Source organism: Paramacrobiotus metropolitanus, unplaced genomic scaffold, assembly GCF_019649055.1.
Source record: "Paramacrobiotus metropolitanus isolate TYO unplaced genomic scaffold, Prichtersi_v1.0 Parri_scaffold0000003, whole genome shotgun sequence".
Taxonomy (NCBI): Eukaryota; Metazoa; Tardigrada; class Eutardigrada; order Parachela; family Macrobiotidae; genus Paramacrobiotus; species Paramacrobiotus metropolitanus.
This window is the reverse complement of record NW_026570223.1, coordinates 892,959-908,128: the sequence shown is the minus strand read 5'-3', so window position 1 is coordinate 908,128 and position 15,170 is coordinate 892,959. Positions and strand designations below refer to the sequence as shown.

Genomic DNA, 15,170 nt, shown 5'->3' with positions numbered 1-15,170 from the left:
GGGGGCGTACGGGGTTAAAAGCGATGCCTGTAGTGTCACCCAAATAATTAACGCTCCATTGATAAAAAAATAAAATTATTTTGTTGTGCGTTAGGCTTACGCCAATAAAAAGTGATCATTGAATTTCTGCCCAACAAGTGTACAATTTAAAAATGCCGACGTCACCGTTTCTAAGCCTGTCGGCTAGCAAAAAGGTCATGTTATGAATCTCACGTACTGTTAGAAAGAGTAGTAAACCGTAAACAGGAGTTAGTCTAACTCCTGTCTTGATTACATTTTTAATCTGCCATGTGTGAATTAAGTACAGCACATTCAGCAGTTACACAACGCTGGCATAAGTAAGTAGCTACTCTGCATAGTAAAACCCACATTCGTCAGTTTGGATGTTAACAGAAATTCATTGGTAACTCCACTTTTGGTACAAAGTACAGTTGGTCTGGGAGAAAACTGAATCTACACAAAAAATGCATTCAGTGCAGAGATACGGTTTCTTTGTAGTAGCAATGCAGTTATCATAGTATCCCTATGGTTTCGGGGAAAAAACCGGTAGCGGCATGAAGAATGAATGGGCTGGGCTCGATCATTCGTGTCATCAGACAATTAATAATACGTACACGCTCCATGTTGGGAGAAAGACCGCTATTAATAGGGCAATAACGTATACTTGCAGACACTCAAAAAAAGTTATGTTGCTTCTGCATTTCCGTTCTCTTTTCGTGTTAATAGTTGCATAGAGTGCTTATTCAAAATTCGTTTTCACATACACACAACTTCCGAGTACAAACAATAATGTAAAAGCATTTCGAACGATTTGACCTTTTTGATTATGATGTGAAAAAATGAGTCTTAAATGTCTGTCAGCAGCCACTGATCAGTAATTCCAGAAAAGAAAGTACAGTTTAGACCGTCTTTAGTTCAGTATGTGCATTGAGCAATGGTCGCAGTTTTTGCCTAAGCAGTCAGCAAACAGCATCCAAATCAGCACTTTTCCAAATACAAAATAACTGAGTTAATGGCGCAATAGGGCACCCGCAACAGAAATAAATACTCCAGATATGCTGTACAACAATAATAAGATTCTTGATAGAACCCATCGGCATTACGGCGGAAACTAAAGGGACATGATAAAAGAGTGTAAACATAAATTATTCGAAAGCGAAAATATGAGAGCTAGTTTGCGGGGTATCCGATATAATATGTAATATAAACAATTGTCTACTGTAGTCGAGACTCGAGAGGACAACATTCATTTTGCGGCAGCCCCATTGGTCACTCCAGCAACTCCCGTTACTGGCCGATTCCCGTGCCGGAATCCTGAATAACACAGTGCACTACTGAATAACATAGTGCATAGGGCTATACTCTCCTTAAAACAAAGGAACATTATTGTCCTTTTCGCAACCTTACCGTGGAATTTGTAGCTTGTGCGGTGGACGTGGCTCCGGGAGCCTCTTGCGCGGAGTCACCCAGGCAGAACGTTTTACCGCTAAACACCGCGAACCCGTTAGGGCATGCTTGACCAGCAGTGGCCTGCAAAATTAGAAGATGAGTTAAGTTTTGCTGTGTACACGAGTAGGGGTAAAAAGTTTCGGCATTTCAGTTTAAATTACTTATCACATTCTTGCTGCGAAAAACTGTGTATTAAGTGGCACGTTCTGTGACTTACCAGGGCAAATAGGGAGGCTTCAAAATCAGAAAAATCTAATTTCTTGTAGGAAGTGAGAATGCTACACTAGTATACTTGAAAATATTTATATCTGCAAAACTCAATAGGGTGTGGCTAAAAAAGAACTGCCTAACTGTTACATGCTACAGTATTGTTAATCTTGCCATTAATCTTTAGGCAAAAATCGGAAGCACATGAATACAATATTTATCTTGGTAGCAGGACAAAAGGATACGTTACCTTGCGGTCAACCGCCTGATTAATGCATCTCACACAAAAGACATTAAAATAATTACGGTAACGATCTAGATCTACCTGTATAATTGCATTACCTGCCAGAAGAATTTTTTCCGTGGACTTGGTTTAGCTCCCTGTAAAAAAACGAAACAACGGAAAACAGAGAGTCAGTTGTTTTGAATATTTTGACGTTGACGGTCAATTTGTTATAAATATTCTAAACGGGTAATTTTAGCAGTAGTGCATAAACAAATTGTAGTTTTCTGGTGTTAATTTCGCCCAGTGATTGTATGGTGCTGTTGTGCTTTTTTCTTACAGTGAGAAAACCGGCAGTCCTGCCCTGCGCTGAGGGGAGAATCGAGCGAGTACCCCCCAGAGCGTTTAACAAGGATGTTGCAGATGAGGATGATCCTAGCAAACTTTGCAGGTTTGCACTTGTGGTTCCTCCTAATTTCTGCAGTAAACCAGATAGATTAGGACCACTCCCGCCGTTTGTAGAGAGGCTGTTTGCTAAGGCTAAAATGGGGGATCCTTGTGCAGCTCCTGCCAGCGGAGATGCGACTGCAGCTTGACTGCTCAAGGTATCCTGTCCGATTTTACCAAAGGTGGTTGAACAGCTACGCGTCAGGCCGTCTTCGGCCATAGTGCAGCCTCCGCCTCCCCAGTGGTGCCAGCAAAATTTTGACAGAATCAATGGACTCCACACAGCGCCTGTAATTGTTTTACGCTCACGGATTTGATTTAAAATTGGAATACAACTAACTACAGACAAATTCACGTGTGCACTGTGTGACTAAACTGACCATGGACTCATACTGCATTAAATTCACGGCAGTATATATGTAAGTATTGCTTCTATAGACACGCTATGGTGAATTTGACCTAATCTGTGCAAGAGCGTGACACATTATATGTAATTTTGTAAATAAGTAAACCACAATAAATAAATAAATAATATATACATAAACAAATAAAACAAACCAATTTTTTTAAATAAACGAACAGAATATAGTATGGCTTACACAACATGTCGCCAACATCATCCTTATAATCTCCATCGCAATTGCATTTCGGACATGCCGGGCACGCTGGACATATGCACTTGGGACAGGCTGGACAGTTGGGGCAGGTGACCTCTGGACAGGCCGGCGGAACGGGGCAGGCGGGCGTGGCGGGCTGTTCGGGACAGGGTGGGATGTAGGGTAGTTCCGGGCATTCCAGGTTGATGGGGCAGTTGTTGCTGGTGTAGGTGGTTAAATAGGTGGATGATTTGCGGTATGACGAATAACTTCGACCGTCGCGATCGCCATAAACCCCACTGGAGCGGTTACTGTAGCGGTAACTCCGCGGGTCAAGCGAGAACGAGTCCCGCTCATCGTATTCAGGTGACCTAATCAACATTTTTGCACACTATCCAACAAAGTAAATTGTTGCAGCCGGGAGATGCTTCTACGAGTACATAGCGAGTACCGACAGCCACATTAGCTTACCGATATAAATTGTTGTTATAATTATTCTGACGGGATCTGTATTGACAGTTCACCTGCCACACCTACGATAAAATAACAACACCCGCTGACGGGATAGCCGCCAATGTGTTAAAAGTCGAGCTATGCAGAATTCAATAAACGCTAAACATAAAACGGACGAATAAAATCTGTGTTTTAAGTTTTTGGTAATACGATTAAGACTGCACCAGTATGGCAAACATTTGCTTAATAGCTTACAACTGCTATCAACTATCAATTAATCAAGGGAAAATGCGGTGGGCATTTTTTAAGAAATATGTACAAGTGCTCGTATACTCAAATGTTTCCTCCTAACGTACTTTATGTTGTTAAATTCAGGCGTTGACAGACGCAGACCGAGCACGGTGCAAGAGGTCATTAACACGAAGTTTTAAATCTTACCGAAGTGATCCATATCAAAACACCGAGACCAAAGATCATCTTACCACCTTCCTTTGGTTTATATTATACAATACTGTATGCGGTTATGGGGGATGATAATACGGGGAAAGTATCAATCCAATACAGAAACTATCAGAACATTATATCTGTAGTAATGAATTCAGGAACGCCTTGGAACCCGGACAGTCACTGACTTAAAGAATATACTGTGTTAAAAAGTCACTGTTGCCATCGAATTAGCGCACTTTTAGATGATGAAGAAGCATTTTACACTACCAATGAATCACCATTCCGGCTTTACCAACTGCTTTCGTGAACTTCCGGTAGCGATTTACGAAGCATATCTTGCTGCCATTAGATGTTCTGGAAATTCTGTTCAACCGCGGTAAAATGGAATACATCCACCCAAGGGCGGGATGCCGTTGTTTTCATTACAGTGGAAACAAAACTGTTTCGCATTTCGCCAATCATCAGTTTTGTACATGGGTCATCGAGCGGCCGGGCTATCAAGGAATGCGTATCGGATAACGCAATATTTAAAAAAAAAGCTTTTTGCTTTGGGTCGACAAACCTTTAGACAGGAAAAAATCGGCGAAAATGGCGTGCGTGCTACTGCCAATAAGAGTAAAGGAACGAATAACGAATTGAAACGGAGCATGATTAGACGAAAAGCCCGAATCTATTATTCATCAACTTTTACAGTAATAACTGATTGCATTAATTACATTTCTAATAAAATCACATAATCATGCAGTCACTAACCAATCAACCTTCTGAAGTTGTTAGTCTAGTGCTTATAATTTTATGAGCCATGGAATAAACATATTTTGGCTTATCTTTACAGAAAGAGGAAATTACGCTTGCAAAATGTTAAATCACGCTAACTGAAAGTTAAATGAAGTACGCCACGATAGCTTCAAATGATATAGTTTGGATTTTTCTCTCCTTAATTAGCTGTCCTGAAAAGCGCCTACGCTACGCTACAACCTTTACTGAAAGAATACTGAATTTTTTCGTTAACGATCGGTTTAACCCTGTATGCCCTTTTCATACGAGTTCTTTTTAATTTATTCGATCAGTGCTAGCAATTACTTTGTGTTTTACAACCCACATATCAGGGATTCCACACGCAGCTGATGAGTACCTGCATCTTCCTTAACAAATATTACGTAGTAAATATTATATGTATTTCTTACTTAGCAAGCGTATTTTTTTGCTCTGAACAGTTTTAAGCAGTTTCGTACTTACAGTATTTTGGTAAGTTACGGCTAGCATAAAAACGCTGTTTCTTGAAATAATTGTTTTAAATAGAATCAAGCGGTGATTATAGGTTTAGCGGTTTACAGTTTTACACTTTACAGTCTAATCGGGCTTAATTAGATTTATTGCTTTTTACCGGCGTTAAATTAAAGTGCCGAGCAGAGCCGTGTTTCCAAGATGTCCGTAGCGTTGCCGCATTTGCATTCGGGGTATAAGTATAATTATTGCATGCGGTGCACACGTGCAGTAAACGGATAACAGCTGAGATCTTTGAAAACATGCCGGCGGTGTGTCGGCAGCGGCGTCGGAGTAGGACAGGTCCACGATGTCGGAAAACCGGATACACTAGGGATTGACGGGATTTCAAGATGAGCAAGCGCTGTCATGGCGTGCGGTTCGAGGGCAATTGGCGAATGGCCGTACTCAATTGACCGAGGGAGACGCACATGCGGATGCCTACGTACGAAAGAACCTTAAGGTCATGCCTGGTTGAATAAACTAATCTGACAGGATGTTTTGCTGTCGGATTATTTAACTGGTGGACAAGGTGAAAACTAAGATTACTAGTAATAATAATACAGTTAATACTGTTACTGATAATATTATACGATCAAACGACAATGTCCTTCATGAACTTACTGATAGCGTGATGATTGCAGCGTAAATCCGATTTTTTTTAAGGATTTCAGTTACTAGGAAACTGATCACATGTAGTGTGGGTTTAAACTGAATATTCCGAGACAGTTTTGCTATACCAGTATTGATATTGCCCAGTATAATAATAATTAAGTAATCCGATTGTATTCCCATAGTGATTGCAATCAAAACAGTTTGGGTTGTGCCACAAATGCGTACGCTGCTGGAGTTGAAGGAAACTATGCAAGTCCGTAATAATCTGTATTAATTACAAGCCCAGCACGGATGAATATTGGCCGATGACTATTAAAAAATAAGTAATTCTAAGGATGTGTTGCTTTGCAGTCGCTTACAGACTGTCATAATATTAATGAACCCGTACGTATGTTTAGTAATATTATGATACACTTTACATAAGTTAATCGAAACACGGACTGCCTTCTTGTACATACAGTACATAACTTCCAATGATGACTAACGCAGTGATGACTGACGTGTTAAGTTACTTACATAAATTTTTTACTTTGTATTGTACTCGTACTTATTGTTAAGTAGCAGCTCAGATATTGCTACTGTTCTGGGTCAAGTTGTGTTAGAACAGTGTGCATTTCTTATCGCGTCCATGGTAACAAGCTTATGATTGACCACTGGACCTAGACAAATGATTTGGGCAAAAAGTCAACAATCCACCGCTACACCTAGAGAGTTTTGATGTACTTTAAAGCAACAAAATTGGTGAAGTAGAAGCCGAGATCCTTTGCCTCAAAGGACAGGGCCGAAGTCCTGGCACAGATAATCAGTATTCATATAATTATTCATTAGTCTACCAGTGCGCATCACTCCCTAAAGGCTTTGCACAACTTGTTGTGGGAGTGTTGTACGCTAATATTTTGTGAACATTCCTGGATAGTACAAAAGACTGTTGAGTTCGTTTACCCGGGCGCTTACGTACCATATCGTTCATCTTAATATCACACTTTTTGTTCGTTGCATTTCGGTGTATCTGATGTGCCTCAAATAATGAAGACGATGCGCATTGGTTTACGTAATACATTTACTTGTACGTAGCATGTACTTGTACGTAGCTGAATTTTGGATATTCGACCATTAAATATTAACAGTGCATTAACATGTTTGCCAATACGGCATTTTACTCAGAAAAAACGTCGTTCGATCATGTACTTGTTCGATCCCGTCTGGATGGCGCGTGACTGTGATTTATGAGAAAGTTGTATTTGTGACTACGGCGGAAGTTAGAACTATATTTGCATTTGTTAATGTGACGAAAGCGATTCAGTAGACTTGAGACCATAGAATTCTTGTTAACAAGCCTGGTGTTATTTATTGTTACAGTTATGTACCGTAGAACGCCGCGCTCTGAATGACCATAAAAACAGAAAAACAATAAATATAAAGCACGGTACAGACGCTTTACACAATGGACATTGATTTCATGTCCAAGCAAATGAATAACAGCCGCACGACTCCACCATGGTGGCCACCAGAAGGCATGGAAAAATGAAGCATACGCACGAGTACAAAATTAGTAAGAGTACTGTATATTATCCAATACTTAAAAGGCCTCGCGAGTTAACTGTTTTATATCAATATGCCCGTCCGTACACTAGTTGTCCAAATGGTTTGTCAAGCGAGCTTATCATTAAAACGGGGTTTTTTAAGGCAGCCTGGAAATAAAACGTATTAATTTATTGGCTCTTTCACATACCATCAGTACTTCCCGCCATTTCTACCGTAATTTCATGTATATATTCTGTATTCGTATACGCTTGATTACGGAACGTAGCGTTTACGTTTTCACTAGTTATTCGGTTATTACAGTACTATATATATGTTAATTACGGTTCTGACCTCTGTATTAGCTCCGGCAGCCGAAGTAGCCGCGATAATGCAGTAAGTAACTCCATCAGATACCAAGTAATCTCCAGCGCAGGAGTTCCTACTGGAGACCTGTATAATTGGGCATAAACGGCGCCGGTAATACGTAAACTGAAAACGCTGGCAATTTCAAGACGAAGCAGTATTTCATACCGGCTCCATGTAATATGGCTGGATTCTGTCCTATAAAGCGGTGGAGCGAAATTAAACAAATTTAATCGATAAACAAACTTCGTGCTCAAATCAATATGCATCGTCAGGCCTCGGATATTCAACCATTTAGTCACGATCACGATTCGAATTACCAAATCGCAAATATTAATTATTCATATTTTTCTCCATTTCACCTTAAAACGGACTTGTTTATCAATGAGGAATTACTTTGTGTGATGTTCCTGCCTGTTTCCTATCGTGACGAGTTATCGGGCTGGAAAAGTTGCTGATTGAAAAAATATCCTCAGCGCTCCGCTTTTTCCGGCCAGGAAATTTTATCCCGCCCAGCAGTATTTTAATAATAACTTCAAAAATCCACGAATCTTCTGCTGTAACGTTCCAAGCTTAAAGTAAGACACTGGCAGAGGCTAACCATACACGTAAACGATCGTTATATGTTTCACCAACCGTACGTGTACTGCAGGAGCAGGGTCTCCAGAATGTCGATGGCGATGTCGCATTTACAATCGGGACACTTCGTGCACGCCGTACAGGTACAGTTTCTGCACGGTGTACACGCTGTGCAGCTGACATCCTTACAGGCGGGCGGAGCCAGGCAGGCGGTGGGCGGGGTCGGAGTGGGGCATTCCGGGACGTCGGCCATACGGGGACAAGACAGATTGATGGGACTGCATGAGGAAGGCCTGGCAGCACCGTAGTTCAAGTTTCGTTTCCAGCGATTCCGGGAAACCGGGGCAGATGGATGTCCACCGATTACGGCTTCGATCTGTGTATGAAGCAATTATGAAATTTTTATAATCATGATAAAAAAATCAAATTTTGCTTTTATGTTTCAAAGTGGCAGTTGAGAATAACTTATTTTGTCTTCTTAATAATTTTAAATGGTTGTAAATTTATAAAATACCGGCTTAATGATTGGCGCTTTTCAGCTATCACCTAATGAAAAGGTCATGATTTAGATCTCACTTACTGTTAGCAGCAATAGTAAACCACAATATGCTCCTTTCTTAATGTTCATTTTCGCAGTTTCTATGTGCAAAGTACAGTTACGTTGTAGACATTCCTAAGCACCAACCATGGAAGTCGACGTAGTGATCCATAACAACTTTCTGTACAGTACGTGGGTTTGGAAGAACTCGAACACAACAAAAAAACATGTGCAGTTCACAGATACGGCAATGTACAATCAATGTATCCCTATCGAACGTTGAAAGTTTCTTTGAGAAAAAAAAACCAATGTTGACAGCCTTGATCGTTCGTGTCATCAGACAATAATACGAGTAATACAGTGAGCGCTCCATATTGGCCGCGCATATCTGGACTAGCGTGCCGGAAGCGAAACAATCCCGGGGATACGTCTAATGCGCTTCGATTTTGCAGTATGGCAGTTACTTATACCAGGAAAAAAAGTTATGCTGCTTCACTCTTTCGTTCACAGAATACGCAATGTAAAAGAATATACATTTCACCCTCATCAGGCCCGCGTTGGAGGGGGGGGCGGTGGGGGCGGCCGCCCCCCCCTTTCTCGATTTTTGGCCGCCGTGGGGGCGGCGATTTTTCGGTTTTTGACCGCCGGGGGGCGAATTTAAAGTATGGCGCCCCCCTTCCGCACCCCTCCGCCCCCACCAGTTTCTGGCCGCCACCCCGGCGGATTTTAGCCAAAACGCCGCCCCCCGGCGGCATTCCGCCCCCCCCTACCAAAAAACCCCAGCGCGGGCCTGACCCTCATTCCCACATTTTCACAATACCGATTTTGTTCTTTGCTGTTAAGCATTTATTTATTTAATTCTAGATATTAATTTGCTTGTGCAGCAAGATGCACGCTCCGAGTAGAAGATAAATAAAATAAATTATTTTGAAGAAATAATCATTATAATGATTATTAATGGTTTTGAGCAAATGGAAATGATTAATTTGCAAGTGCCAAAAGAATTCGGCTGGCATCTATGGTTTTTTCTACGTACTGCATATATTTATTTGAATCTGGACAACTGCTACTACGTTAAATCTTGCCTTTATCGTGATGGAGATTATTATGTTTTGATGGAGATTATTATGTTTCGTGATGGAAATCATTATGCTTAGAAAATCAACTTCAAATATGTCTGGAGAATATTAGTATAATACACCACGGACCGTACGAAGATTGTAAATTGTTGCGGTTTTATGGCTTTACTAACAAGTAGCGGCAGATCGGCCACGTCCAAAAGGCAATATCAACGAGTAATAATAAAAACGAACACACGTAAGATAAATAAATACTCTTCACAATATGTACAAGAAAGTAAAGTTCGAAATAAAATCCACCGGCAGTATGGTAGAGCCAGGCATTATAAAAGAGTTTAGGTGCGTATCATTCGAATGCCGGCCGTAGTATGGATACTGATTTGCGGAGATTTCCAGTATTATGAGCAGGAAGAATTACTGTCGCCACAAGAATATATTTCTGTTAATTAAACAGAAGTGGTGTTGGCCACTAAAGCGACTCCCGTTGCTGGCGGATTTCCAGAATCCTGAATAAATGTATTGCTTAAATGAACCACATGCATGAAACGTGGGACTGAAAATTTTGTAATCTTATATACCGTGGAGTTTGTAGCTTGCGCGGTGACCGTGGCTCCGGAAGTCTCCTGCGCCGTATCGCCCAGGCAGAACGTTTGACCACCTAGCACCACGATATCCTTAGGGCATACTTGACCAGGATTAGGCTGCAAAATTAGCCGATGAATCTATTGTGTACATGTCCAGAAAGATATTGAAGCAATAAGCTGGAACAATTTCCACTTGCGCTTCGAGTTTATTTCAACATGATAAGTATCTCTTACAAAAAATTACGATATAGTGGATTAGTATTTTTTTCAGCTTTATAATTCACGTTTTTGAAAGAAAAATAAAATTTAATATAAGTTCTGGAAATTAATACAGTATATCTTAAAATTGATAATAAATAGTCGACAATAAATACATTCAATAAATGTATCTTAAAAACCCGAATGCTTACGTCTTAATTAAACCAGTTGCATTAGAAAATTTATAATTGTATTACATTTATAATTGTATTACCCGTCTGAAAAACTTCTTGCGCGGGCTTGTAGCTCCCTGTAATAAACAAAACAACGAAGAACTTGAGACTCATAATAATCATCTGCGTATAAGAATACGTCGATAAAAAATAACCGAAGCCCTAAACAACAGCCAGTTTTAAATAAATGAATCGCACCTATTAATTTCATATATTTAATGATTACATGGTATTGTTGTGCCTTTCTTACCGTGAGAAGACCAGACGTCGTGCCCTGCGCTGATGGCAGAATCGAGCGAGGGTTTCCTGGTAGAGCGCTTAACAGGGATGCTCCCGACTGGGATGTTCCTAGTAAACTTTGCAAACTTTGCAAGTTTGCACTTGTCAAACTTTGTAGGTCTGCACTTGCGGTTCCCCCTGCAGATATTTTCTGCGCCAAATCCAGCAAAGCGGGATTAGTACCACTCCCGCCGGTCAAAAAGAAACTGTTCAATAGGTCTAAAATGGAAGAGCCTTGCGATCCTGCCAGCGGAGGTGCAGCTGCAGCTGGACTGGTTAAGGTAACCTGTCCAGTTTGACCAAGCGCATTGAGACAGGACGACCTTTCGACCTCCGTGGCAAAGCCACCGCAACTGCCTCCGCCTCCCCAGTGATGCCAGCAAAATTTTGACAGGATCAATGGACTCCATACGGCGCCTGCAATTGTTGTACGCTCACCAATTTGACTGAAAATCCTAATAATTATTATTATCGAACAGACGCGCGTGTGCGCGACATTTACTGTAGCACAATGTTAGTACAGTAGTATCACTTACTTACCATCAGTATCAATAAAAACATCACTCTGTGTACATAAAAGTGTAAGTAAACAATTATTTGCACTACCAGTTGAATTAATAATCTATTTTAATAACGATGGCGCTTTGTGAACACCAAAATTACCCGTAGAGTTAACTTTTCATAGCAGTACACGCTATGGTAAATTTGGCGCCTTCATTGCAACAGCGCGATAAACACTTGATAATAAAACCTGTTGCTTACATAACATGTCTCCGACATCATCCTTGTAATCCCCATCACAATCGCATTTCGGACATGCCGGGCACGCTGGACAGGTGCACTTGGGGCAGGCTGGACAGTTGGGGCAGGTGACCTCTGGACAGGCCGGCGGAACGGGGCAGGCGGGCGTGGCGGGCTGTTCTGGACAGGGTGGGATGTAGGGTAGTTCCGGGCATTCCAGGTTGATGGGGCAGTTGTTGCTGGTGTAGGTGGTTAAATAGGTGGAGGATTTGCGGTATGGGGAATAACTTCGACCGTCGCGATCGCCATAACTCCCACTGGAACGGTTACTATAGCGGTAACTCCGCGGATCAAGCGAGAAGGTGTCCCTTTCCTCGTATTCAGGTGTTCTAGTTAACAGAAATAATTTTACGAAGCAATATTATTGCAGAACAGACGGTGTGCTTCGGAAGATTAGCGTACCGGTAGTTATTACTGTTATAGTTGTATGAACGGGATCGGTATTGGCCGTTCACCTGCCACACCTGCGATAAAAACAAACAGTCTCCTCGAATATTGCGCTAAGCCGAATTTATTAAAATTTTAAATTTGGAACTGACGAAAATTTCACGCAATTTACCCCAAGAAATAAGATTAAGTAAACGATAACACAGTATGACAGGTCAAGCTGAAGTTTTTTTTTAAAATAAAGCAAGTTAAACGCACGGCTGTATAGCAAATTGTTTTAAAACATAGGTTTATTACAAAAGGAGCTGGCATAAAAGTTTTGACAAATGCAAGCGGAGTCTAGCGTAGGAGGTCACTGGCACAAAATTTAGAAAATCTTACCGAAGTGATCCATATCAAAGCACTGAGACCAAAGATCATCGTGCCAGTTGCACTTTAGCTTTATGTGCATATAGTGATGCGGTTAGTATGTTGTTAATGATACTTCAGGAAAAGTCATCACAAACCATCATAATCTCGCAGTATAATAGTAAAATCTAAACACGACCCAGAAATAGATGGCTGTACATAATAGTGTTGTTGAAGAAAATTAGTCCACAACAAAATTAGTCGCACAGGTGATCAGCGTACTTCCGGTAGATTATAAAAAAGTATTTTACATGCTACATGTATTTCCTTTTACCAACTGCTTTTTTGAGCTTTCGTTAGCAACTCGCGGACGGTATTGCGCTCTAACCGAATAAAGTTAAACTGTTTTTGTACAACTATCTGTACTCTAGGAAGACGAGAACACTGTTTGTAGCAGGTAGGCGCCGGAACACTGCGTGTGGCTATCCCAAAACGGGATGCCGTTGTGCTGATTACATGTACAGCCAAAAATGAAATTGTTGTGTGATCATCCATTTGGTGGCTGGGTCATCGAGCGGCCCTGCTATCAACGAAACCTTATCGAAAAACAAGATACTTATACGAATAAAAAAAAAACAGAAACATCCGCTATGAATCGGCAGTGACCTTTGGACAGAAAAAAACATGCAAAAAATACCTGCTGTCTGTTGCCACTGACTGTAAGTGGTAACGAACTCAAATGGATGGGCATTACTATATAAAATTAGATCAACCAACACTACCGAAAGTATAACGCGGGGCCGTATGGGCGCCACGCGTATCCTCGACAGCGAACAGCGGTGAACCCGGATGAGGCTTTATTGCCGAATCTAATGCGCACCGTGGCGCAGCAACACCAGACTAACGAGGAAGGATCCTGCAGCCAGTGCAACTGTACTGCAGATCCGTCAAAACAGCGCAGAAATGTGCGGGGTGGAAATCCCCAAAAACAGCGAATAGCTACTCAGGAGGGCGGGGCGTCCCGCCCTTACACCCCTTTTGCAGGCATCGCTACGTCCTCGGAGCGAAATCTCCCAGGATTCGGAGGATCCGCACCCCCCCGCCGGTCCGGTTCGGGCGGTTAATCCGGTCGGCTCGGTTCCAGTTTGGTCGGCTCAAATCCGGTTCGGCTCAGGTTGGGTTCCGGGTCAGGTCGTCTCCGGTTCGGTCCGAGTCAACCGTCTGGGTCAACGCACTGTCGCGCCAGATCCAGGGTCCAACCCGGAAACGGGTAAATTCCGTTGTTTCTTCAGCAAGGGAAAGGTCACGTTCTGGGGAAATTTGGGCAGGGGTTTGGGGTCTATGTGGCCCGTGACCCCTGCAAAAAAACAAAGCACGCAAATCCGCGGTGAATTCCACTGCTCCGTCCGGGGGAGGTCGCCGTCCCAGGAAGTTCGGGCAGTGTTATGGTGGGGGAATTCTTCGGCGTGATGCTGGTGGTCGATCCGTGCCGTTGGGATCGGAGTTGGTGCTGCTGTTGGCGGTGTATCCGTTCTGGTTTCCCGCTGGTCCGGGTCGCGTTCGCCGTCGGCATCGCAGGAGGCAATTCTCGCTCCACGGCATCGCAGGAGGCGTTTCTCGCTCCGCGGCATCTCCGTCCAGTTTGGGAGGCATCCGTCGCGGGGAGGCGTCCATCTCCGTCAGTTGGGAGAGGATCCATCACGTTCCGCGTGGTGGGGTGGGAATGTAGCTCCACACCCCGGGGTTAAATGGGGTTCATAACTCAGAGGTGCTGCGGGCGCGACGAGCGCGCGCAGCTGGAAACGATAGCCAGATCTGCTACCATATAACGCGGGGCCGTATGGGCGCCACGCGTATCCTCGACAGCGAACAGCGGTGAACCCGGATGAGGCTTTATTGCCGAATCTAATGCGCACCGTGGCGCAGCAACACCAGACTAACGAGGAAGGATCCTGCAGCCAGTGCAACTGTACTGCAGATCCGTCAAAACAGCGCAGAAATGTGCGGGGTGGAAATCCCCAAAAACAGCGAATAGCTACTCAGGAGGGCGGGGCGTCCCGCCCTTACAAAAGTCTTCACAGTCTGGTTTTTGGGCTGCCACCCATTTCGCCTACGGGATATTTAGCCTACGGGACATTTCGCCTACGGGACGTTTTGCCTAACAGTTTGATTTGAATCATAATTCATAAATAACACTGTAAACGGGCGGTGCTGGATTTAATTTCCGTATTGAGAGTGTACAAATGCGGCTAAGAAAACATATGAAAATTTCAGAAGAAAACGTAGGAAAAAATGAGAAAACAGACAACAAAGGAAAACCTAAAAAAACCTGAGACAACCTAAGAAAGCATGGAAAAATAAGTAAAAATAAGAAACCAGAAGAAAACGTTTTGGTATTGGCGTTATTTATGATTCGAATCGAATTTTTAGGCGAAATGTCCCGTAGGCGAAATGGGATGATACCGGTAGGATCTATACCGGTAGGATGGGATTTTGTAGACCTGTTCATTCACTTATTGATTTCGAGCAACAGACAATCATCTACGAATGTTAT

At 42.5% G+C, this 15,170-nt stretch overlaps 3 protein-coding genes across 9 annotated transcripts; all 3 read right to left on the bottom strand.

Moving 5' to 3' along the window:
* Positions 1 to 813: 813 nt before the first annotated feature.
* On the bottom strand, positions 814 to 6,065 carry LOC129598655 (uncharacterized). Of its 4 annotated transcripts, XM_055496666.1 has the most exons (8): positions 5,713 to 6,065; positions 5,210 to 5,529; positions 3,394 to 3,455; positions 2,926 to 3,293; positions 2,220 to 2,614; positions 1,999 to 2,037; positions 1,408 to 1,530; positions 815 to 1,314 (listed from the first exon to the last, which is right to left on the bottom strand). In XM_055496666.1, the coding sequence occupies exons 2-8, from the start codon at positions 5,351 to 5,353 to the stop codon at positions 1,288 to 1,290; spliced, it is 1,158 nt and encodes a 385-aa protein (XP_055352641.1). In that variant the 5' UTR covers positions 5,354 to 5,529; positions 5,713 to 6,065; the 3' UTR covers positions 815 to 1,287. The 4 variants fall into 4 exon arrangements, with proteins under 4 accessions (XP_055352651.1, XP_055352641.1, XP_055352633.1 ...); XM_055496676.1 differs by lacking the exons at positions 5,210 to 5,529; positions 5,713 to 6,065 and adding an exon at positions 3,814 to 4,533 and having other exon boundaries at positions 814 to 1,314; XM_055496658.1 differs by lacking the exon at positions 5,713 to 6,065 and having other exon boundaries at positions 5,210 to 5,693.
* A 972-nt stretch (positions 6,066 to 7,037) lies between these two features.
* On the bottom strand, positions 7,038 to 8,991 carry LOC129598684 (uncharacterized). Of its 4 annotated transcripts, none has more exons than XM_055496727.1 (6): positions 8,855 to 8,991; positions 8,227 to 8,545; positions 7,987 to 8,147; positions 7,759 to 7,788; positions 7,579 to 7,677; positions 7,038 to 7,394 (listed from the first exon to the last, which is right to left on the bottom strand). In XM_055496727.1, the coding sequence occupies exons 1-6, from the start codon at positions 8,855 to 8,857 to the stop codon at positions 7,314 to 7,316; spliced, it is 693 nt and encodes a 230-aa protein (XP_055352702.1). In that variant the 5' UTR covers positions 8,858 to 8,991; the 3' UTR covers positions 7,038 to 7,313. The 4 variants fall into 4 exon arrangements, with proteins under 4 accessions (XP_055352702.1, XP_055352686.1, XP_055352693.1 ...); XM_055496711.1 differs by having other exon boundaries at positions 8,750 to 8,868; XM_055496718.1 differs by having other exon boundaries at positions 7,987 to 8,144; positions 8,750 to 8,868.
* Positions 8,992 to 9,931: 940 nt separating this feature from the next.
* On the bottom strand, positions 9,932 to 13,121 carry LOC129598674 (uncharacterized). Its single transcript, XM_055496700.1, has 7 exons — positions 12,650 to 13,121; positions 12,284 to 12,345; positions 11,843 to 12,210; positions 11,052 to 11,497; positions 10,843 to 10,878; positions 10,365 to 10,487; positions 9,932 to 10,292 (listed from the first exon to the last, which is right to left on the bottom strand). The coding sequence occupies exons 1-7, from the start codon at positions 12,686 to 12,688 to the stop codon at positions 10,233 to 10,235; spliced, it is 1,134 nt and encodes a 377-aa protein (XP_055352675.1). The 5' UTR covers positions 12,689 to 13,121; the 3' UTR covers positions 9,932 to 10,232.
* Between the last annotated feature and the right edge of the window lie 2,049 nt (positions 13,122 to 15,170).